This window comes from Peromyscus maniculatus, chromosome 17 (genome assembly GCF_049852395.1).
Source record: "Peromyscus maniculatus bairdii isolate BWxNUB_F1_BW_parent chromosome 17, HU_Pman_BW_mat_3.1, whole genome shotgun sequence".
NCBI classification, from domain to species: Eukaryota; Metazoa; Chordata; class Mammalia; order Rodentia; family Cricetidae; genus Peromyscus; species Peromyscus maniculatus.
In genome coordinates this window covers 38,977,849-39,002,606 of record NC_134868.1, presented here as the reverse complement: position 1 = coordinate 39,002,606, position 24,758 = coordinate 38,977,849, and the positions used below count along the sequence as shown (strand labels likewise).

At 47.4% G+C, this 24,758-nt stretch overlaps 1 protein-coding gene across 2 annotated transcripts; it reads right to left on the bottom strand.

Moving 5' to 3' along the window:
• Positions 1-986: 986 nt before the first annotated feature.
• Positions 987-22,893, bottom strand: Dctn6 (dynactin subunit 6). Of its 2 annotated transcripts, none has more exons than XM_076553525.1 (7): positions 22,746-22,893; positions 16,300-16,364; positions 7,391-7,496; positions 5,570-5,658; positions 4,150-4,197; positions 3,050-3,192; positions 987-1,414 (listed from the first exon to the last, which is right to left on the bottom strand). In XM_076553525.1, the coding sequence occupies exons 1-7, from the start codon at positions 22,766-22,768 to the stop codon at positions 1,316-1,318; spliced, it is 573 nt and encodes a 190-aa protein (XP_076409640.1). In that variant the 5' UTR covers positions 22,769-22,893; the 3' UTR covers positions 987-1,315. The 2 variants fall into 2 exon arrangements, with proteins under 2 accessions (XP_076409640.1, XP_076409639.1); XM_076553524.1 differs by having other exon boundaries at positions 1,399-1,536; positions 22,746-22,876.
• Positions 22,894-24,758: the final 1,865 nt, after the last annotated feature.

Below are 24,758 nucleotides of genomic sequence, written 5' to 3'. Positions count from 1 at the left end.
AATGTCATTCACAAGCTGAAAAGTTATGTTCTATTAATTTTATGTATAACTGTATTGGGTTATTAAGATATGAGAGGCTGTAGGTGTGACTCAGGGGTAGAATGTGTGCTGAACACGTATGAGGTCTTTGGTTCAATCCACAGTCCTTAAGTTTTCACCCTCCACATAATTAGATAAGCAAGCTCATGCATACTTACTAGTCTGTGATTAGTACCATTGTCAAAATAACTTAAGCATGTCAAAATATTTTAGTCCTTATCTGTCTACATTTATTTCCTGTGTCTGTGTGTGCACATCTGTGGAGGTCAGAGTGGACAGCTTGTGGGAGTCAGTTCTCTCCTCCTGGGTGAGCTCTGGGGATGGAACTCAGGTCACCAGACTTGGGGCCCAGTGCCTGTAGCTTCTACACACTGAGCCTCTCTCCAGCCCCCAGCCTTAGTTTTACTATCCTCAGAAACTCAGGAACACACTAAGCTAAGTGGTCATGGGCGTGCCCTTTTAATCAGAGACGAATCCTTCCAAATGTTCTTAAGGCTTCCCTTCCTGACTACTTACCAAGAGAAGAAACATACAGATCTAGAGTTGTTTAAAGCACTCAGGTGCTGTTGGAGTCTCACCTGCATCTTCAGTTGTGAGCCTACCCCATGGGAACCATCTCCCAGCCCTCTTGGGTATTACAATTTGATTAGATTTATTCACCTTTTATGTGTGTATTTTGCCTACATGTATGTATGTGCTCCACTTGTATGCCTGGTGTTTTCAGAGATTAGAAGAGGGTATTAGATCCCCTGGAATTGGAGCTACAGATGGTTGTGAGCCACCATGTGGGTGCTGGGAATCAAACCCGGCTCCTCTGGAAGAGCAGCCAGTGCTCTAACCACTGAGCCATTCTGAAGGCCCTCCTACTGTGTATAAGTACACAGGAGGTAAAGGGAAGACTCTTAGCTTGGATGTTTCATAAATATTAATAATAAAAATTGAGACAGTTATTTGGGTAGATTAATGCAAGCAGCCAAACTTTTATTTAGTTATGGTTATTTACATTAGCATATAAACACATAACATGACATGTCATCATGGATGGTCTTTACATAATACATGCATGGCTAATATTTTGTATCACAAAGGAAAGACTGAGTCTATAAATTAGCACAAGGACAGGAAACAATACACTCCACATAAGTTATAAAGGTAGGTAGTTACAGTGGGACCCACCTCTCTCCATAACTCAAGTTTCAAACAGAAAGTCAAGGTGACGTTAAACTCCCGGCCCTTTCAAAAGCCAGCAGAGACGGATCACTACTTCGCCAACTGCTTAATTCTTAACCGGAGTCGAGGCCCCCTTTGTTGTCTTCTTTAGGTGGTGGTAATTGGGCAAGATTTTCATCAAGAAATCCAGCTGCAGTGTCTGGGGCTGAAGAGACAGATGGAAGATGGCAGAAAGCAAGGTCAACACTAGAGGTGGAACTGTTTTGAGTTCATGGAGTTCAACATGATTTCACTGATGTACTTTTCTGCCTGTTTGCTGTCTTAAATCTGCAATGGTAATGTCATAAAGCCAAACAATTTCACATATGAAAACATACAGGGACACTCTTTTGCATTTCTGTTTATAGATTTTTATCTGGCTTCTAAACATTAAGAGTGCTTTTCATACGCCCTGTGATGTCCTAGGCTGAGCTTTACTTCCGTGGGCCAGCACTGGCCATCTCCTGACTGTCAACGCACTTGAGGGACTTGTGAAAAGCAGGGATTCCTCCCTAGACACTGTGTCACAGCGTCCGAGGAACCTGTCTTAATAAGGACCACCGTGTGACCGTCTTGCTTCGGTTGGTGACGTCTGGGAGATGGTTGTACACCTCTGACATTAGACTTCTGACGCTCTTGCTCAAGTTCTTCTGATCGCCTTCCTCCAATTCTGCCTTTATTTTTCTTCCTTTACTCACTTTTGTTATTACACAAAAAGATAATCTAAAAACTTAAATTTCCCCTTTTGCCTGTGGAACACCAGCTCATAATAATAACAATAACGCCAAGACTACAAGAGAAGAGTAAGTGAGGAGGCCGCCTGGTCAGTGGCCTGCGGCTGGCTTAGCCTGGTCAGTGGCCTGCGGCTGGCTTAGCACGCAGGAACCCCTGGGTTTATTCTCAGCACCACACAAAGCAGGCACAGTGTTGGTGCACGCCAGTAACCCAGCCTTAGGGAGCTGGAGTCAGAAGGACAGACGTTCAGGGTCATCCATGGCTGTTAAGTTCCAGACTGGCAGGGGCTATATTAAACTCTGAGAATGGAAAAGTAGAATAATCTAGAAAGAACTGGTTTTAACTTATGATTAAAAATATGGTTAAGAAAGGTCAAGTATCAAATGTCTTGAAAATATTTTCTTTGGGGGGAGGAAAAGGAAGCTCCAGAAATCTATATTGAGCATGCCAAGACATGAGCTTTAAAACTGCAGTCTAAGGGACGGCCAAAGGCCTGGGCCTTTCATCTCCCAGTCTAGCATTAGCCTCGATTTGGGTTAGTAGGAGGGGATGATTTCTTGTAAGCCTGGGAAATAGCTAAACATACTTCCTTTATTCATAAGCTGTGTTTATAATCCAGCCACTGTACTTTCATAAACTAAGTTAGAAGCCCAGTGTGATGTTTGTGGGGTCATTTCCTCATCTTGAAGATTTGTATTTTGGAAGTAAATCAGAATTAATATTTTGGTGTGAGGGTCAATGGTACATCAGAATAACAATTCCAGATCCTCTTTTCTCATACAAACACATACACACATACTCACCCCCCCTCCCCCCGAGATTTTATATATTTGATTTTAATCTAAGGAATCATGAATGAACTGCAAATAAATTCAGATTTGGGGAATGTTTCTCTAATGTTTTGCTCATTTGCCTTTGGGATGGAACCCATCAAGGCCTTGCATGCTAATCACACCACTGAGTCACACCCCCGCCCCTAATTATCTGCTGCCCATTGAGACAATCATATGGACTCAGGAGAGTCAGTGGCCCTAGACGAACTCCTCTTAGAGAGAGGTTCTTGTACCTGCGGCCGCTCCGTCTGCACCCTTCGCAGGCAGTCCGCACTGTAGATCACTGAGTTCTCAGGAATGACTTCAAAAGTGTTTAGGTTGCAGCAAGCCCCGATGATGCAACCGCTGGTCAAGATGACGTTTCTGCCTACATATGCTGCGGTGAGGACAGAGTCACAGCTTAAGACATCGAGTGAGGATTGACATTTCTCACTGTTTCCACTTTCCCTTATGATCTTAGGCATAAAAAGGCAAACAGGCCTTAAGAAGAAACTGAAAGGCAATGCCTAGGTCCAGTGACGGCACAGACATCACAGAAGCAGGCAGTGTGTGAGTGCGGGGGGGATTTATTAGAGTCCCTGCCAGCAGGCCGTGTGGTACTGTAGGTCAGCGTAAGATCTCGGAGCAGGGAGTCCACCTCCTTCTCAGCTCCCTTTAAGGATCGATAGGAAATGAACATACACTGCCGAGCACATTGACTCTCAGAAACAGAGAGAGGCCAACAACGACAGTGACAGTTGGTAACGAAAACTAAAACTATTAAGCAAATTCATGGAAAGTACACTTTGTTATTTCAGACAAGCAGCATTCTCTTTCACGTCAGTCAGGGTCAAGACAAAGCAGTGCTCTCTATGAACCGCAGGACAAGCTGTGGGACCTGGTTCCCAGCAGGGTGGGGACCTCACACAATCCCCTGCCTGGCTCTAATTTTGATAAGCAGATGACATTTGTCTCTGATTGGCTAGGGTAAAGCAGTCCTGAAATTAAAGAAAGTAATTCCTAGAGAAGTGGCCATTTGTCTCTTTCATTCTATAAGAATGCTCATCCAACCGAGCACCGCCAACACAGCCGGAGAAGTCCGTCTCCAGTCTTCAGTGGAGCTTTAATCCAGCCCTACTTAACTGTACACAGCGGGCCTTTCACTTAATGTAGTTAGTTAGCCACCCTATCAGATGACCACATAACCAGGTTAGGTTCTTTTGAGGCAAAGAATGAATCTGGCAATGACTCTGGTCCAATCCACGCATGCCGCCTTGCTTGAACTTCGGTCGTTTCCCAGACATAACAGAGAAAGGAGGCAATTCCTTTGACAATCAAACTGGCCACAGCTTACCTTTTGACTCAATGACATTATTATCTCCTATTTTCATGGCTTGGGACTCTGAAAGCCTGAATTAAGGAAATGCTTTTTCCCACGGATGCAGAATGTCCTCACAGTGTACTGGGAACAGAGCTGTGAGAAGGGCCGCACAGACTCAGCCTTGCTGGAATTCTTTGTTAGAGCCAATCTATAGTAAAGCTTTAATTCTCAGACACAGATATCTCCAGGTATAAACATATGACCCATTAGCCTTTAAGCATTTTATTGCATTGACTTATGTACTACATATATGTGTACATTTGTGCCTGAGCATCCATGTGTGCCAGGTGTATGTGTTTAGATCAGGGGACAAACTGAAGGAGTCAGTTCTCTCCCTGAGCCATATGGGATGGGGACTGAGCTCGGGTGGTCCAGCCTGGAGTTCTCTCCCTGAGCCATATGGGACGGGGACTGAGCTCGGGTGGTCCAGCCTGGAGCTCTCTCCCTGAGCCGTGTGGGATGGGGGACTGAGCTCGGGCGGTCCAGCCTGGAGTTCTCTCCCTGAGCCGTGTGGGACGGGGGACTGAGCTCGGGTGGTCCAGCCTGGAGTTCTCTCCCTGAGCCGTGTGGGACAGGGGACCGAGCTCGGGTGGTCCGGCCTGGTGGCAAGTGCTTTTCCTGGCTGAGCCACTGTGCCCGCTCTTATATCGGACAGGAGCTGGACTTAGCTTCTCAGTGTCTGATGCCCCCCACCACGGTTACCTGTCATCAAGCAGGCCTCGTAAATGACTTTCAAAGTGCTAAGATGTATGCTCGTGTGTGCATAAGTGTGCGAGCGTGCATGTCAGGGTCAGTATTTACCTTACTGAGGGACTTCGTTTCCTGTGGTAATAGGGATCAAACACACGCCAGCTATGTGCTCTGCACACAGCCCAATCCCAGAAAGATACATCTATCTCTTTCACTGTCTCCCTCCCTCGCCCCTTTCCTAGAAAATATTTTTGTTTTTCATTTTTTAATGATTTTTCTTTTATGTGAACTGGTGTTTTGCCTGCATGTGTATCTGTGTGAGGGTGTCAGATCCCCTGGAACTGGAGTTATAAACAGTTGTGAACTACCATGGGGGTGCTGGGAATTGAACCCGGGTCCTCTGAAAGAACAGCCAATGCTCTTAAGCACTGAGCCATCCCTCTAACCCCCGGAAGAGACTTCTTTTTTTTGGAGCTGAGGATCAAACCCAGGGCCTTGCGCTTCCTAGGCAAGCGCTCTACTACTGAGCTAAATCCCCAACCCTTAGAAAAGATTTCTTAACATACTACAAATGGGTCTATTGAAAGTCTTGATGGCCCAGTCTATAGATACTTTAACTATATGTGCCAGATGAGATGTATCAGTTTCTACATGGGGAGGGATCATCTGGGGATGACTTGTAGCAGATTAATGCATAGGATACGACAGCCAACTTCAAACACGTTGTTGGTGCCAATGATCATAGGCTTGGGTTCCGGCTCTTCAGTGTCTGGGATGATATTATCCGGGTGACTGTAAAGAGGACAGACAAGTCAGCAAAGGCCAGTGACAGTCAACAGCTGCCACCCACTGCAGAATGTGGATCAACTGTCTCAATTTGACCTGCATCAAGGTTAAAACCCACAGCTACCTTGCTCCTGAGCCAGGTGAATTTCTTCTTCTCTGTGCTGGGGAAGGGAAGGCTAGGTTCTGAGATGAACAGAACTACAGAAATGTAAGAAGTCACAGATAGAAAAGCAACCTCAGAAGAGGGGCCAACCTCAGCACTTGGAAGGCAGAGGGACGTGGATCTCTGTGAGTTCCAGGACAGCCAGGGCTTTGGGGAAACCCTGTGCTCCTTACCCCCAAATAAAGAGGGTATCCGATCCCCTGGAGCTGGAGTCCCTGCTGGATGTGAGCTGCCCCATGTGACTGATGAGAATCGAACTCAGGTATTCCTCAAGAACAGCAAGGGGTCTTAACTACTGAGCCTTTCTTTCTTTCTTTCTTTCTTTTTTTCTTTCTTTCTTTCTTTCTCTCTCTCTCTCTCTCTCTCTCTCTCTCTCTCTCTCTCTCTCTCTCTCTCTCTCTCTCTCCTTCTTCTTCTTCTTCTTTCTTTTTTTTTTTGGTTTTTCGAGACAGGGTTTCTCTGTGTAGCTTTGCATCTTTCCTGGAACTCGCTTTGGAGACCAGGCTGGCCTCGAACTCACAGAGATCCACCTGCCTCTGCCTCCCGAGGGCTGGGATTAAAGGCGTGCACCACCACCGCCCGGCCCCTTATTTCTTAAATTCTTTGCTAACTATACTTTTCGCCTGCTAAAGCAGAATCAAAATCACGTCTAACTTGAAAATTTCCCACTCATCATCACCATTTAAAACTGTAAACAGATAGCCACATGAAACAATTATTTTGTGAGATGGGGTATTTAGTGAAATGTGTGGAAAATAAACCTCTGCTCTAAGAGGATGGCTTTATCCCTGACAGCTGACCTCTGCAGAAGAGGCTGCTGGGAATGGACTCACACCCAAGCTGCCAAATAGAGAGCATTAATACTGAAAAAGAAAAAAAGAAAAATAGAGCGAGAGAAAAGGCTTCCCGCCATAAGAAACTCCCACATGACCTGTGTTAAGTGTCAGACAAATCACCCTTTTATCAGAGCTAAACATTCTCCCACACACATTCCATACATTGTTGCTACAAATTAGGTAAAAGCGTGAATTTCTTGCCAAAATTTTATCTAGAAAAATTTATACACACTTTTGAAAATATACTGGGTCTTGCAGCCCAGTTCACAGAGATTACACATTGTCTGACATCATATTTTTATCTTTGAAGTTTATGAATCGCTACAAGGATCCCACACTTTGTGAATGTGATTCTGGGTGTGCCATGTGGAACAGGGGAAAACAGTTCAATTCACGCGTGGCCATCAAAAGAAATCCAACCAAAACCGTCTTCAGCATGGTAGCCACAACACAAGGGCACTGGATGGTAGCCGAGATACCATTCCAGGTGATGACTGATGAAAACGTGTCACACCGGACACTACCAGACCCGGGGCTGGGGCTCTGGCTTTCTCACCTTGGGCAGTCTTTTAGTGGTCTGGGTTTTTTTTGTTTTTTCCTGGGCTCCTCATGTGCTTATGCTGGAGAGAGTCTTAACCCCTTCTGTAGCTCTGAAGGAGCGTGCTCTCTCGAGCTAAGCTGGAGAAGGCTCCTGCCCAGCTGACACTGGAAAGTTTCCAAGCACCTGAGTCTTACTCACGCGTTGATGATGAGGGCCTGCTCTTCTATCAGGTTTCCCTCTCCGATGATTATCGGCCCGGCCTCCGCAATGATCCGTGCTTTGGGGTGGATCACCGTCCGAGGGCCTGTGAACGAGAGCAGGTGAGAAGAAGTTATTGGTGTGGTTACGCTTCCAGCAGGAGGGTGAGAGGCGATGGAGGTGGGTGAGGCTGCAGGGAGGAACATTTTCTAAGTCTGTGCCAGGCACCATGCTAGGTACCTTACCAGCACTATCTCTGGCTGTTATCAGCAGCGGTTAGTGCCAAATCCAGAGCCAAAGCAAGTGGAAGGGCACACGCAGCTGACCAGACAGTTCAGCCTCCAGCTCCAGCCTCCTGTGACCTCATCGGGACATGCGGGGGACGGGTGGGGGAGCAGTCCTGCGGGACTGTGGGAAGGGTTAGATGCAGTGACACTGAAGACAGTGGGTGGCACATGGGCAGTGATAAAGCTAATCCCCATCTTCTCTTTCAGACAGGCTGGGCACTCTGCTTACAACACAGACCGGCCATCTTGTACCATGTGATCAAGATTCTGTCCGTGGCCAGGCGGCGGCGGCGGCGGCGGCGGCGGCGGCGGCGGCGGCGGCGCACACCTTTAATCTCAGCAACTCGGGAGGCAGGGGGATCTCTGAGTTTGAGGCCAGCCTGGTCTACAGAGCTAGTTCCAGGACAGCCAGGGCAACACAGAGAAGCCCTGTCTCAACAACAACAACAACAACAACAACAGCAACAATTCTGTCCCCAGGGGACAGCAGTCTGGGAACACAGGGTCCACATCAGCCTTGCTCTGTTGTTATCTGAGCGCAAGCATGCTCACTGGATGCAGGCAAGACATGCCATGGACAGTTCAAGTACTGAAGAGGACGGAGGCAAGGGGAGCTAAAGATGAATGCCAGGCCCCTCAGACTGAGGTTGGGAGACCTGAGACACCTCCAGTCTCAATCTGGACACAGGGAGAGAGGGCACCCTTGGAGAGCACTGACCTGCCTTCAGGCCTAGTATTTTGGTGATAAAGAAACCACTGATAAGAAACCTATCTCCCTTCAGCCTCACACCCACCTGCTCTTATCTCAGCATCTAAGCGACTTTCCTTTCCTGTTTCCTGTTTTGTCTCTTAAGACAGGCTCCACTCTGTCCCTGGCTGGCCTGGCTTCTCCTGAGTGCTGGACTATTCAAGGCTATCTCAATTTTAAACAGCGACAAGAAGTACCTCACTCAGAAAGGAAGGTGGACAGAAGGATCAAGGGGGCAGAGGTGACACGTCCCAGGATTCTGTGGTATAAACTGTTATTTTTTTTTTAGAGTCACTGTTAGCTTATAAAAGGCAAGACATAATGCTGTATGTTACAGGGCAACAAAACATTAACATATGATGGGGGCCAGGGGTGCGGCTCAGCTGGTGAGCACGGAGGTAGTGTGTACCCGGCTCTGGGTGGGTCCCCAGCACCAAGTCCCTTACACACACACACACACACACACACACACACACACACACACACACACACACACGGGTGAGGGGGTGGGAGACAGACAAAGACAGAGAGAGCATACAATCTAATATAAAACAGCACAATCGCCTTGATAATTCCCTGACACCTTTGCTCTTCAGGCTAGAAGATGGGGTTGCTGAGATCCTTGGGAAGAGTCTCAAAAGTGGACCACGTGTGTCTTTTCCTTCGTGTGTGTGTGTGTGTGTGTGTGTGTGTGTGTGTGTGTGTGTGTATCTATACATGTTCATAGGTACACACCTATACAAATAGATGTGCTTATTTATGAAATAAATGCAGACTCATTACTAAAAAACGAAAGTAAAGCAAGCACGAAATGAGGTGGTCTGTTTGTGAGTCCCACTCCTGTCTACAGTGCAGGGGGCAGGTCCTGCAGACTCAACACTGTGCTATACCTGAGACCTGCAAATACCAGAGCATACAAAATCACTAAACGTGGGGGAAAGCATTCAACTGCTTCTTTTTAATGGCTACAAAACACCTCACATTTCATTACGCTACCATTGACTCATTCTTCATAATGGTCACTTAGACATTTACAGGCCCAGGTGCTCAACAATGCTATCACAAACACTGGATTCTACAAATCCTACATCTTGCAGTGGTACAAGCCAATGGAGAGTTGTAGCTTACACAGTACAGATTTCTATTTTGCTTCCAAATATTCAAAATATAGGGCCACAGTCTATTTTAGGGTCTTGGTAACTGGAGCCCCAGCCAGGACCCACCCTTGTCTAGAAAGTCTAGACTCTGGGCTCTATCACTCACAGGCTACGTGCATGCCTGCGCTCTCTCAAGGGCCCATTTTCACATCTATAAAAGGACGAGATCCTTAACAGCCTACCTCACTGGATGGAAATGTGGGCTACAAGAAACAGTGTTTGAAAGGGTTCGCAGGACCTGACCTCCAGTTCTTCAGGTGAGATTCCGGGGCTGACAGGATGGTCCAACAAGTAAAGACTCCCTGCCAAGCCAGGGACCCGATTTCTATCCCACATGCTGGCCCGACTCCTGGGGCTGTCCTCTGGCTCCACACACTTGCATGCATAGAACAAACAGTAAACATTAAAAATGAGAAGTCCACTGTTTGCCACCAAGAGCTAAAAACTTCTGAAAAAGAAGCAAATGGTGAATTTAGGCCTAAGGACAGAGTAGGGCCTGCTTTTCTCCTTTACTCAGGGATCATGGGAAGGGCTGTTAACTACTGGAGAGACTTCCGGTTGGTACAGGGTTGACTGAGTAGGACAGAGCTAGTCAGGGCTCCAGGCTTCCTGCTGACCCTCAAGCTGCAGCTTGGAGAAGCAGAACAACATGGTGAGAGAAGCCACCGAGGATGGGTTATGAAGACCAGGGGCCGACTGGGCCTTGTCTTTCTTTTTTTTTTAACATTCCTCTAATGTAGACCTCTAGAGATAAAAGACATTGTTTTTTTTCGAAAATACTGACGTAGGACTGAGACAGCTCAGTCAGGATGCCTGCAGCTACCTGCTGAGTTCTATAATACAAAAGGTGGGTGCCTGAGCTGGACACCTGAGCTCGTCCTTGGCCTTGACATGCACATGAACCCTGGCATCCAAACACACCCTCCCCTACACTAAATACAGCTTGGAATGGGGGCCCCCTGTAATCCCAACACTCCTGTGGGAGGGAGCAAGAAGAGCTGAAGTTCAAGGTCATCCCAGACTTCACAACCAGTCGGAGGCCAGCCAGGGGACAGCCTCAAAAAACCAAACCAAACAAGCAAAATGAAATACAGTTATTATACAACAAAATCAAATCAGAATGAGTATTTTTTTTTTTTTTTTTTGAGGCAGAGTCTCACTATGTAGCTCTGGCTGGCCTGAAACACTGTATGAAGACCAAGCTGACCTTGAACTCGGAGATCCGCCTGCCTCTGTTTCCAGAGTGCTGAGATTAAGGGGGGTGCACCACCACTGCCCAGCATCTGAGCAGTTTAAGCTGGTGTTTTATTATGGCCATTATTATTTGTTAATCATTAGTTACTAATAGGTAACTGGAAAACACCTTGTTACAAATCTCAGGGACTTTCCCATGGAGCTAAGGCACACGGCGGCTTAGATGAGGCCTTTGGGTTGGACACTACTGCCACCTGCTGGCCTCACGGCCTAACTGCAGGCTGTGTCTGGGCCGGAATAACCCGAGGTGAACCAGTCTGCTTTGAATCCAGAGATGAAAGCAATTTGTCGGGGGCAGCAACAACTGAGCAGTCCGAGAGGGCGCTCGCACGGAGCACAGGTGACAGCTAAGAGCGTGGCTTGGAGACCGGGAAGGAGGCGCGGCTGTGGGCCGGTTCACGCTGGAGGCTGCAGAGCAGAGGGGCTGGCAGTCCTGGCAGCCTTAGGGACAGCATGCTGGCTGGCAGGCAATCTCCTCTGGGTTTTCCTGTGGATCAGGAAAACTTCTACCTAGAACGGGTCTGATTTACAGCCATGTTTAAGGGTCTTGAAGTTAATATGCTTCAAAAAAAAAAAAAAAAATCCATCACGGTTCGGAGTCCCTTTTCCCATTTAACTCTGGCGGGGACCTTCTTGGCCCTCCTCCTGGCAGGGCAGTCTGTGAGTTTCCCTACTGAGTGTGCTGAAAGCCTCTTTGGCTTATCTCCTTGTTTGGACAAATGTGTCTGGAGTTGGAGCTGCCTGAACTGGCAGATGAATTCTTTTTCTAAATGGCTGGCTGGGCTTCCGGAGCATGGCCAGGAAGACATTCCTGCACCGGGTCTCCTTTTCCCTCATTTGGTAAAGGGTGCTCGCCACCTCTGCCACAGACAGCAATCTCTGGGTACGTTTTCATCTGTCAATAAATAATTTTAAAGTAAACCCCAGCTCTTTCTTTTGAAAATTACCTCCCGTGACCACTGCTCTGCTCGAGAAGACTCCAGCAGGAGGGCTCTGGGGCTGAGTGCGCTCGGCTGGGGAGCATGGTTAAGCGGGACAGTTTCCCACTGTGTCCAGTCTGCTCCTCTAAAGCTCACAGCAGGGGTCCGCCGCCCTCACAAGCACAGGGACAGGACTCCACTGGGGCCCTCCTCACATGCCAGTCAGCTCTCAAAGGAGGATTCACAGAAAATGATGTTAGCTGTGAAAAAGAGCAGGATTCTCAGTTCTGAGCGCCCTCCAAGGCGGGGGTGGGGGGTGAGGAGGTGGGGGTGCTTCCCCAGGGCTGTAAGCCAGAGCACTCCGGACAGGGCTAGACCGCGGAGATCCACCCCCTGAACACCCCTCCCTGTCATTTCCAGACAATGTGCTGTAGACAACCTGACACACACACACACACACACACACACACACACACACACACACACACACACACCTGCTTCACACTTCCAATCAGTTTCACTGAGAGAGCAAACAACTGAATTTCTAGAAAACTGCAGATCTGTTTAAGGGGCCAAAAACTTGAAACATGGCAAAAACAACCAACCAACCAAAAACCAAAACAAAACAAAACAACAAAAACCCAAGAACCAAACAACCAAAAAAAAAAAAAAACCCAAAACCCCTGCCCTCTCCAAACTAGCAAAGGTGTAAAAAGATGGACGGCGCGCACGTGGAGCACCCGACGGTGGACCAACAGAGCCCCACTGCTGTTTACCGCCCCCAAGCTCTCTGGTGAGCACTGTGTCCAGAGCCCAAACCGCCACCTCACAGCACAAAGGAAAGGACACACAGCAAGGGCAGCAGAAACCGAGCAAAACAGAACAAAAAGCTTGAAAAGGAAACCCAGGACCTGGCGGGGAGCTGGAACCAGGCAACTCTGCTCCGGTTAAACTTCACAATTGTGTCTCTCAGGAGGGTTTGAATCGGGGGTGTTATCTCAAAAAAGTGAACAGCTGCCACAGCTAATGTAACAGTGACAGAAACGGTATCTAAGCACGAACTCTGGAAACCCCCTACTTATACATAACTAAAGAAACAGAAGCTTGAGTACCGGGTGGGGGAAGATAGGAACTATCCTAACAAATGTGAGGTAAACTGTGGGAGACACAATAAATACCATGTACTACATCACTCTTCGCATCTTTTCCTTGCTTTAAAAACAGAACTGCTTGCTGGGCGGTGTTGGCGCACGCCTTTAATCCCAGCACTCAGGAGGCAGAGCCAGGTGGATCTCTCTGAGTTCGAGGCCAGCCTGGACTACAGAGTGAGTTCCAGGAAAGCCAAGGCTGCACAGAGAAACCCTGCCTCAAAAAACAAAAAAAAAACCAAAACAAACAATAACAAAAAACCAAAACCAAACAACCAACCAAACAAAAACAACCGGAATTGTTTCTAAAATAAATGTAAGCATATTCAGTGCATGCTTAGACCATGTCTGATGACAAGCACCACTATATGTGTGTAGTTAATATACACACATGCATAACATACATAAAATAATTCACTGTTGATAAACATCAAATCATTCTAGCTTTTTTTCCTTAAAGAGTTTTTATCACTTCTGAGGGAGTAGGTATGAACATGATCAAAATACAATGTATAACATTCTCAAAAGATTAATAAAGCTATTTTTTAACCACTTCTTAAGGTCAGGTGTGGTAGTACATACTTTTAATCCTAGGAATTAAGAGGTGGAGGCTGATGGATCCTTGTGGGCTCAGGCCAGCCTGGTAAAGCAAGACTGTCTCAAAACTTATCTCAAAATATCAAAACTTACTAAAAATCTATAGGACAGACCATCTTACATGTTTAACATTCTAACTGTATACTATCAACAAGTAATCAAATGTCAGACTGAAAGGACATTTCAACCCTGTCTTTGGGGGCTGGAGAGAAGGCTCAGCACACACACACACACACACACACACACACACACACACACTGCTCACAACTCCAAATGTGTATCTCCAGTTCCAGGGGGTCTCAGCTAGCACTGTGCACATAGAGTACACATGCACACACACAGACAAAAAACACACATACATATAAAATCATAAACATTGTCTTTGCTTACATAACCCCAACATCTGGGGAGGTGGGAAGATGAGGGGGGTTTGTAGAAAGTGGGAGACACGAACAGTGAAAACCAGAAGAGCAAGAGAAGGCGGTGCTAGATGCAGACACTGGCGCCCAACCCTGGGCAGGACCACTGCTGGCTTTGAGTATGGGAAGTCCCGTCAGCTGCCGGTAGTTCCAGAAGTCTGTGGAATCTTTAAGTTTATAGCCCAGCTCCACTTTTTTTTTTTTTTAAAGATTATTTATGTATTATGCATAGTGTTCTGTCTGCATGTATGCCTGCAGGCCAGAAGAGGGCACCAGATCTTGTTACAGATGGTTGTGAGCCACCTTGTGGTTGCTGGGAATTGAACTCAGTACCTGTGGAAGAGCAGCCAATGCTCTTAACCACTGAGCCACCTCACCAGCCCCCCCTCCCCTCAGCTCCACTTCTATCCTCTGCCTCCTGGGTGGGGATAAAGCAAGGCAGTGGCTCTCACCCTCAGGCCTTCTCAGCTGTGACAGGCTGCGATGGACTGAATCCCTTCTTAAACTATGAGTCTGTCACCTCCATCCTTTCCTCTTCTTGTTCTGGACGTTTCTTCTGTGTGTTCGTCCTCTGGGTAGATCTATCCTATCTATTTATGTATTATATAGTACTATCATCAGCTGATTATTTAAAATGAGAAGGAATAAGAAATGCAAGGGAAGTGTTCCACAGTTGACTGCACACATGACTTCAGTCTGACTTTTCTTCTAAGTACAGAACACCCTGCTGAGTCATGATGAGAGCCACAGACACTGGAGCCGGCGGGGAGTGAAAACACGGATGAGCATCTCAGTGCGTCCCGGCTCATACTTTCTCCTCATAGGAAGTTTGCACTGGAGACAGAAAGTTAAGAGAACTGGGAAGGAACAGAGTGATCTTCCAAGTTCTGTCAGCTTAGAATCAGTCAACAGGTCACGTTTTAAACGAAGTCCCACAACAGTGGCATGGTCTTCACTGGAGTCATAAGACAGGACACATAAACTGTCTGGGGGCTTCAACTTATCAGAAGGGAAAATGACATTTCTGCCCATTAAAGAAACTATTGTCAGGCCTGGTGAGGCATGTCTTTAATCCCATCCTCAGAAGCAGAGGCAGGTGGATCTCTGTTGAGTTCGAGGCCAGCCAGGACTACACAGTGAGACCCTGTCTCAAGACCCCAAACCAAACCAAACCAAACCAAACCAAACCAAACCAAACCAAACCAAAGCAAGGAACTGTCGTTGTGTGGGAACAGAAATGCCACTGTGACAGTGTGGGTGGCACACACTGTGGCTAAGGAGGAGCGTGGCAAGGGCTCAGTGTCTGGGAAACAGATTGTACAAAAAGAACTGGGTTGTAGACGCGGCACTGGGGACTCCACCATGCATGTAAGTTACCTGCCACGTGCTGGGCCGGCTTGATCTGGGCGACTCCTGGCAAGGCTGTACCGTGAGGGTTAACCGAACGAACAGCAAACTCTCTGAGCGTTCCCCCCACATTCCTGTTCTGCATGTGACGGAACCACTAACTGCCATCCGGTTCACTCTCCTCTTTTTGCAGTAGGACCCTGACCTCATTAGGGGACAGTGCAGCGTATGCTGCATCCAGGTCCTAGCCTCGAGACACGAGAGAATGGTTGTATGGAACTTACAGGACGACCCTTTAAATGAACAGAACTCAACTGGAACACAGGGATCCTTGTTCATAGCCTCCCTCCTTGGTGCCTAAAGTCAGAACTTCCGGCTGAACAATCAATGACCTCCAACCTCCTGTATGCGTCCATGAGCCTCTGCATGTTTGAGCCACCCCGTAAGCCATGCGCTGAACCTGACCTGGCTATATACAGTTCCACAGACGGGCAAGACTCAGGAGGGCAGAGCGGCTGAGTAACACGTCCACAGTGACCCACAGGAATGGCAGGTGACCCTGGGCCTGTGGACTCCAGGGTCCACGCCGGTAGGAGAACAAGGTCCACAGAGGCAAGTTGTTCAGCTCACTGCGATGGCTCTGGGGCCGGCAGTGCTTGGCACATCCAAGGCGAACTACAGCTCTCTCTCAAATCAAGCGGTGTCTGAGCCACACTCACCCACTCGTGTTACACACAGAAATTCAAACATGGCCTCCATCACACTTAAACACTTAGCAGGAAAAAAACAACTTTAAAAACAGACAGGGGAGAGAGGACTTAGAGGTGAAGCACTAAAATCCATGGCACAGACTACATCAGGTCTTGAGAAGCAACACTAATCATTTTCTTACTATGGTCACCTCAGGTCTTGAGAGACAACACTAATCATTTTCTTACCTATGGTCACATCAGGTCTTGAAAAGCAACACTGGTCATTTTCTTACCTATGGTCACATCAGGTCTTGAAAAGCAACACTGGTCATTTTCTTACCTATGGTCACATCGCCTCTGATCTCACTCTCCACACACACCACGGCTCCAGGGGCGATCTTCACACTGCAGGAGACAAAGGGACACTCACGCCGGGCAAGGTTCACATTAGCGCAGGTTGGCGAGACAGCTCCACTGACAGAGCACTGCCCTGTGCAAGCCTGACCACCCGAGTTCGAGTCTGGGAACCCAAGTTAAGGACACGAAAATTTAAAATGGATTGTTACGGAAGGTGTGTTGGGGCCAGCAGGATGGCTCAGTGGGGTACGGAGCTGATTAAGGAACTTACTGCCCAGCCTGATGACCTGAGTTCAATCCCTGGGTCCCACGTGGTGGATGGAGAGAGCCAACTCCCCGTATGTTGTCCCCTGACCTCCACATGCACACTATTGCATGTGTATAGCCCCATACATGTAAACACTCACTGTAAGGATTCAGTCCTTAATTACATCATCAGCCTTCCATAGTGTTGTAGAAATGAACACCTTGACCACAGGAATTTGTGGAAGAAAAAATTTATTTTGGCTAAGAGTCCATCATGGGGTGGGGGGTGGAGGGGAGAGATGGCTCAGTGGTTAAGAGCACTGATTACTCTTCCAGAACACCCACATGGCAGCTCACAAGTGTCTGTAGCTCCAGTCCCAGGGGCTCTGGCATCTTCACAGATATACATGCAGGCAAAACACCAATGCACATAAAATAAAAATAAATAAACCTGCTAGGTGGTGGTGGTGCACGCTTTTAATCCCAGCACTTGGGAGGCAGAGGCAGGTGGATCTCTGTGGTTTTGAGGCCAGCCTGGGCTACAGAGCGAGTTCCAGGACAACCAGGTCTACATGGAGAAACCCTGTCTCAAAATTAACAAACCAGGCCGGGCGGTGGTGGCGCACGCCTTTAATCCCAGCACTCGGGAGGCAGAGCCAGGCGGATCTCTGTGAGTTCAAGGCCAGCCTGGTCTACCAAGTGAGTTCCAGGAGAGGCGCAAAGCTACACGAGAGAAACCCTGTCTTGAAAAACCAAAAAAAAAAAAAAAAAAAAAAAAAAAAATTAACAAACCAAAAGAGAGTCCATCACGGTGGGGAGTCAGGCATCAGAGGCAGCAAAACAGGAAGCCGAGACATCACACCTGAACCAAGTGTGCACGCTTGGTTCACCACAGACAAGGGACAGACAGACAGACTGAGTACATGCAAGCAACTGGAAATGTCAAGAGCCTTTGAACTCTCAAAGCCCTCCAGTTGTTGTGGAATATTAGTTTAAGATCTGTTACATTCGTTTATGCTGTGGAACATTTGTTTAATGATGCAAAGATGTGCTGCGTTCTTTCATGTTGCATTTGTTGAACTCTGTGAAGCTGTGTTACTGTGTCTGTCTAAAACACCAGATTGATCAAATAGTGAGCTGAACGGCCAATAGCAAGGCAGGGAAAGAACAGGATTTGGGATGACCTCCGGACTACCTGGTTAAGGAAAACAGCAGAGCCGCTCAATTTGGCGGCATGTAACATGCTGTTCTTTTTGTAAATGGGGTGGTAGTGGTGTGCATTCTATTTCATAGGCAGCAAAGCGACAGGTCAGAAAGGCAAATTAGCAAATACTTCTCTTTAATCTCTAACAGCAAATATATGTTTTAAAGCTACCTACCAAATAATAAAAATTATAGTACAAGCTGTTTAAAGACTAAGTTTTCGTCTTAAAGACAATTTCCACGTAACCGACTGGTGCTTTTGGATACTCAGTCACGTATAAAATGACTGGCTCTGGCTTACAGGGCTGACCACTACCAGACAGGAGCCGGGAGACCACACCTCTTCGCCTTATTCCCAGTGGTGGAGGAAATCATTTAGTTCCATAAGCCACTGGCCCTAGAAACTCTCTCTTAAGCCTGGAGTTTCATGCTCTAAGCAGAGTGTGAGGACCCTGGTAAGTCAAACAGCGGAAGCTTTGCAGGTGGACCCAACAGAGCTGGCTCTGCAGACGCCCAGAAGTGGTGCTCCCATTTCAGCACAAGCCAGAGGGGAACTCCAAATCGCACCCGTCTGCTTACATCAATTCACCTTTTTTTGTGAAGTTTTATTATTCATATGTATATTTATGTAGATAACACAAAAGATTAATGCTATTTTCTATTTGTGTTTCAAGCCTTTTTTTTTTTTAAATAACAGACTGTAAGAAAAAGAACACTGTGCATTTTTTTTTTTTTTTTTTGATACAGCTCTATGATGTCTCTGGGATGGCAGACAGGAATGGACACTGGCTGCCTGCATGGAGACATATTGTTAATGACCCTGACAGGAGATACAGGCATCGGCTTCATTCGAACAGTTATACAAATGCAGCTGAGGGGTGTGTGTGTATATGTGTGTGTGTGAGATAGTCAAAAGCAACTGGAAGGATTCAGATGGAACTTATGAAAAGGGCCTAAAGATGTCTCTCTGGTCATCAGACCAGCATAGGACTCCTCTTTAACATGTGTCTCCATTATTTATGCTCCAGGATTGACCAAATATTCTCAAATAATGCAAAAACAGTACTGAAAATATTTATTTTTTAAAATTGCATCAACTTCCCTACTGATACAAGAAACTGAAAAAAGACACAAATTTTCTAACACAAATTTCAGTGAACATATTCTTAAAAATTATGATTAAAATGGCCGAGCAGCAGTGGTGCACACCTTTAATCCCAGCACTCAGGAGGCAGAGGCAGGTGGATCTCTGTGAGTTCGAGGCCAGCCTGGGCTACAGAGCAAGATATAGGACAGGCACCGAAACTACACGGAGAAACCCTGCCTCAAAAACAAACAAACAAACAAAAACCACAATTATGATAAAATGTATCAGCTGGGCATGGTGGTGGACATCTATAATCCCAGCTGAGGAAGGACAACTGCCACAAATTTGAAGGCAATTTGAGCGACACAGTGAGACTCTAAAACAATGGCTGGACATTATGATCCCAGCACTGGGAGGCAGAGGCATTGAGATTACTGTGATTTCAAGGCTAGCCTGATCTACATCGTGTGCCTGGCCAGGCCAGCTAGGGCTCCACAGTGAGATTTTGTCTCATAAACAAAAGAAACGAACAGACCTCTTTAAAACCAACAGTAACTTCAGATAAACTCAGAAAACCCTACCAGCAATCCTTCAGGGTTACAAGTCTGATCGAGAGTTTCTCGGCTCAAATCATCAAAACATAGAACTTTCCTACCGGGTTGGAGAAGAGAAGCCGCATGTTCTACCTGTTCAATCTTGCTTTTCTGCGGCTGTGATAAAGACCATGACCGAATGCATCCTGGGAAGGAAAGGGTTTATTTGGCTTACACTTCCTGGTCACAATCCATCCAGGGAAGTCAGGGCTGGGACTCAGGCAGTAGTGTGAAGCAGAAACCAGGAGGGAGGCTGCTAACGGATCACTTTCTAGTACTTTCTTAAACAGCACAGGCCTGCCTGACCACAGATGGTACTGCCCCCAGTGGGCCGGGGCCTCCCATATCAATCAAGACCCTCTCTCACAGACAAGAACAATTCTGATCCGGGCAACCCTTCAGTTGGGGTTCCCTCTTCCCAGGTGAGGAAAACTAATCGGGACATTAACTCTAGAATTTTTATAGATGAAAATGCATACCAGAAATTTCTTGAAGCCAAGTTCACTTCTGGGGCATCACTGTTTTGTCAATCTGTATTCTCAGCCGTTAGCTGAAGGCTGCCCAGAAACACCTTGCCTCTCTAGACCTTTGTCCTGTGATAACTGAACGACTCTCTGTGGACAGCCTATCATTATCTATTTATTATTTGGTTTGGGTTTTTTGTTGTTGGCAGTGTTTTTGTTTGTTTGGTTTTTGTTGTTGTTGTTGTTTTTTGTTTTGTTTTTGAGACGGTCTCAATGTAGCCCTGGCTGAATGGACACTCACTATGTAGACCAGGCTGGCCTCCATCTCAGATCTGTAAATTCAGCTGCCTTTGCCTCCTGGGTGCTGGGATTAAAGGTGTGCGCCACCACACTCAGCTCTCACCACTTTTGAGTGTCCTATATTAGATGCGTTTCGTTTAAAGTGGCTTTGGTGTTAAAATACAGCATTGCTTAAAGCTCTGGTCAAATAAGCTAGTTTATAACATGGCGTGGAATGATCTTTTTGTACACTGTGCAGATTTGTCACTTGGATTGGTTTAAAAAAAAAAAGTTGAATGGCTAGTAGCTAGGCAGGATTTTCGGGGCAGAGAGGACTCTGGGAAGAAGAAAGCAGAGACAAGAGGAGACCAGAACAAGCAACATGGGCATTACAAAGTAAAGGTAATAAAGACACGAGACAGAAAGCAAATTAATAGAAATGGGCTAGTTTATGTTATAAAAGCTAGTTAGAAACAAGCCTAAGCAATCGGCTGAGCCTTAATAAGTCTCCATGTTGTGATCTGGGAGCTGGCTGGCGGGACATTACAATAACCACCACCTCTCTCATCCCCCAGGGTTTCACTATGTAGCCCTGGTTGGCCTGGAACTTGCTATGTGGACCAGGCTGGCTTCAAATTCAGAGATCCTGCCCCTGCCTACCTCCCAAGAGCTGGTACTGAAGTTATTTGATACCATGCCTAGCTTCCATAAACTCTCTCGATTCCTGTCACAACTTGACGCCTTCAAGGAAGTAAATAACGCTTACTCTCACACAGTAAGCATTATGAGCAGCTAAGGGTAGAAGAGATTCCAAGATCCTAAACCTTGTCTTAGTTTGGGTTTTTATTTCTGTGAAGAGACACCATAACCATGGCCACTCTTATAAAGAAAACATTTCATTGAGGGGGCTCCCTTACAATTTTAGAGTTTCAGTCAGTTATCGTCATGGTGGGGAGCATGGCGGCATGCAGGCAGAGGTGTTGCTAGAGTTGAGACTGCTACATCTTTCAGGCAACAGGAAACCAACTGATACACTCAGCAGTATCCTGAGTATATGAAACCTCAAAGCCCGCCCCCACAGTGACACATTTCCTCTAACAAGGCCATATCCACTTCAGCAAAGCCTCACCTTCTAATAGGGCCACTGTCTATAAAATTATGAGATTATGGGGGCCAACTCCATTCAAACTACCACAGCCCTACTTCATATCCTAAAGAGAAACTCCAAGTATTGTTTATGTCAATCAACACATTTCTCAGGGAGGCAGAACATAATTATTAATAAATTTATTCTGAGATCAACTGGTTATAATAGGAAACATGTTTACTAACATCTCCCCATGGATCCACTGCACCTTCTAAGGGTGGTGGTGGGGGGACACACAGTGGGAAGCAGGCAGCTAGGAGAAGGGGATTCAGACCTAGCACATGACAAGCCAGGCTCTCGCCCTCTGAAGGCTGTGTGTATGTATACCGTTGTGCAAGTGATGCTTATAGCAGATCGGTTTCTCTTCAGCTTATGAAAAAGGTGACAGATTGCCTGCACAAACCGAAGAAAAAGTTAAATTCTAGTGTATGGCACTGGATACAACAAGGGTTTTGTTAAGTCGGCAGAAGAGTTGGAGAGAGGGCTCAGACTTTCGTTAAGAGCAACTAACTGCTGCTCTTCCAGACGATCAGAGTTGGGATCTCAGCATCCACGACAGACAGCTCACAACCTCCTGTAACCCCAGCGCCAGGGAGATTCCCACACCCTCTTCTGGTCTTAGGGACGCATGCACTCACATGCACATACCTGCACACATACACATAACTTAAAAAAGGAAGGAAATAAGGAAGGGAGGGAGGGAGGGAGGAATAAATCTCTCCTAGTTTGGCTCAAGATATTAATGGCAGCACAAAGGAGGCAGAGACAAATGAATCCCTGTGAGTTCAAGGCCAGCCTGGTTTACACAGAGTTCCAAAAAAAGCTAGGGCTACATACTGCGAACCTGTCTCAGGAAAGAGAGCGAGTGGGGAGGCTTTAAAAAAAAACTACAAAAATGTCTGACACAGAGGGTGCTCAACACTGCTGCTGTTGCAAACGGTTCTGTATGCTTTTATGCCAGCCCTGCAGACTCTTCCCACCGACGGTCCTCATCGGTGAAGACGGTGACAGAAGCGGCCGCAGCTCCCGGTCCCCCCCCCGCCCCCCCGGGCTCTCAACCACCCGGGAGAGGGTGACTTCTTCCCGGCCTTCCTCTTCCGGACGAGAGGCAGGGCCGATGGGGCAGCCCGGGCTGGGCGGCCTGTGGCTCGCACAGAGCCCCCGGGAGCCCCGTCGGCCGGGAGCCCCGTCGGAGAGTCTGCACAGGGGGTACTGCGGCTGGGGGTGCCGGGGGATGTCAAGGCCCAACCCTCCCCGTCCCACCGCGGAAGACGCCCGCCGGGCGTGGCCTTCCGGAACCATACACCTCCTAAACGCCGTCCCACGTCCCGTCCCCCCCGACTGCGACCCGAAGCAGGTCCCGCCCCTTCGGGGGAGTGAGAGCAGGCTTCGGCCGAGCAGCACACGCACCTCTTTTGCGTTTTCTCCGCCATCGCCAGGCCCGGGGCTCGGGAAGAGGCGAGATCGACCCTGCTGGCCTGGCTGGAGCGATGATCTCGACATCCAATTGCGGAGCCTGGCTCGGCCGGGAGGGGCGGGGCCTGAGAGAGGAGAGCCGCAGGCTCGCGCTTGCGCTCCGCGGATAGTTTGCGTCTTCCCGCCCCGCCCCCGCCCCGCCCCGGCCCGCCCCCGCCCCGCCCCCTTGCTTTGCCGCACTGCAGATCCTGCGGGCCCGGTGTCCCCAGATCGTTCCTCCGCTTGGCGGTGTTTACTCCACCACGTCCGATCTAACCCCCGCTGCCCAGTCCTTTCTTGTTAGCTCGCTCTACCTTTAGCCTCTAGAATCACGTGCCCAAGCCCTAGTCACGGCTTCTCTTGCCGAAATCTGTTTTGAACATCAAATCCAGTTTTTAAATCTCGCATTCCATGTATGTATGTATGTATGTATGTATGTATGTATGTATGTATGTACTTGGCTCCTTTTTTTTTTGTTGTTGTTGTTTTTTTGAGACACGGTCATCTCCTGCTCTTTCTCACACTTTGAAGAAAACAAGCTGACTCTCCACCTCTAACTACTGCGCTTCCCCACACTTCTGGCATCTTCTAATCCAGTGGTTCTCAACCCTCCTAATGCTGCGACCTTTTAAGGCAGTTCCTCATGTCGTGGTGACCCCACGCCCCAGCCCAACCATAAAATTATTTTCGTTGCTACTTCCTAACTGTGATTTTGCTACTGTTATGAACTGTATTGTAAATATCTGTGTTTTCCGATGGTCTTAGGCAACGACCCCTGTCATTCCACCTCCCAAAGGGGTCGTAACCCAGAGGTTGAGAAACACTGTTCTAATCCTCGATGTCATAGCCAGGATTCATTCTGAGAAACAGAACCGGCCGGGGATATGAATCATGAGGATTTTGCAAGGAATTACGGACCTGTGGTGCAAGGTCAAAACCTGTAGATCAAGCTGTGACTTTTCATTTGGAAGTCCAAGTTGCTGTCCACGGTGGGATCATCTCCCCTTACCCCCAGCAACTACAGGGTGGCTCAGAACCATCTGTAATGGGATTTGATACCCTCTTGGTCATGCAGGCACACATACAAACAGAGCACTCATATACATAAATAAATATTTTCTAAAAAAAAAAAAAAAGTAAAAGGAGGGGTTGGGGATTTAGCTCAGTGGTAGAGTGCTTGCCTAAAGGCCCTGGGTTCAGTCCTCAGCTTGAGGGGGGAAAAAAGGTAAAAGGAGAAGAAGATAAGGCTGAGAAAGAAGACATAGGAAGAAGAGGGGGTTTATGAGATATGGCTTAAGAGTAAAGAATGTGTAATAGGCCCTGGAGAATGGCTAAGACTGATTGCTGCTCTTCCAGAGGTAGTAAGTTCCCTTCCCAGCACCCACGATAGGTGGCTCACAGATGCCTGTACTCCAGCTCCAGGGGATGATGTGCAGTCCTCTGGCCTCCATGGGTACCCTCCTCCCACAGACGTGGCAAACACGTCATGCACACGCACGTGCACACACACATAAAAATAAATCATTTTTTTTTCTTTTAAGAATGTGTTGTAGTAAATTCGACGGAGAGACATAAGCAAAGGTCCTAAGACCTAACGGAACAAAATACAAACAAGAGCAGAAACATCACGGCCACATACGCAACAATGGAAGTCAAATGATAGAAAATGAGAGATAAAAAGACTACTTGTGTAGTGAGTGGCTGGCATAGCTGTGCTGAGGTAAAGGTGAAGTTCTCAGATCTCTCTGGCTCTAGCACATTTTATGTGCCATCGTGTGGGGACTAAATAATAGAAATGTATTGTTCATACTTCCAGAGGCTGGGAAGTTTGAAATCGGGGCATTGTAGTTTCTATGATGAGGGCCAGTTCTCACAGATAGTGCCTGTCTGCATCCTTATGGGGTGGAAATAAGTTCTGTCAAGCCCTTCAGTAAGACCCCTAATCCTATACAAGAGGGCAGAGAATTC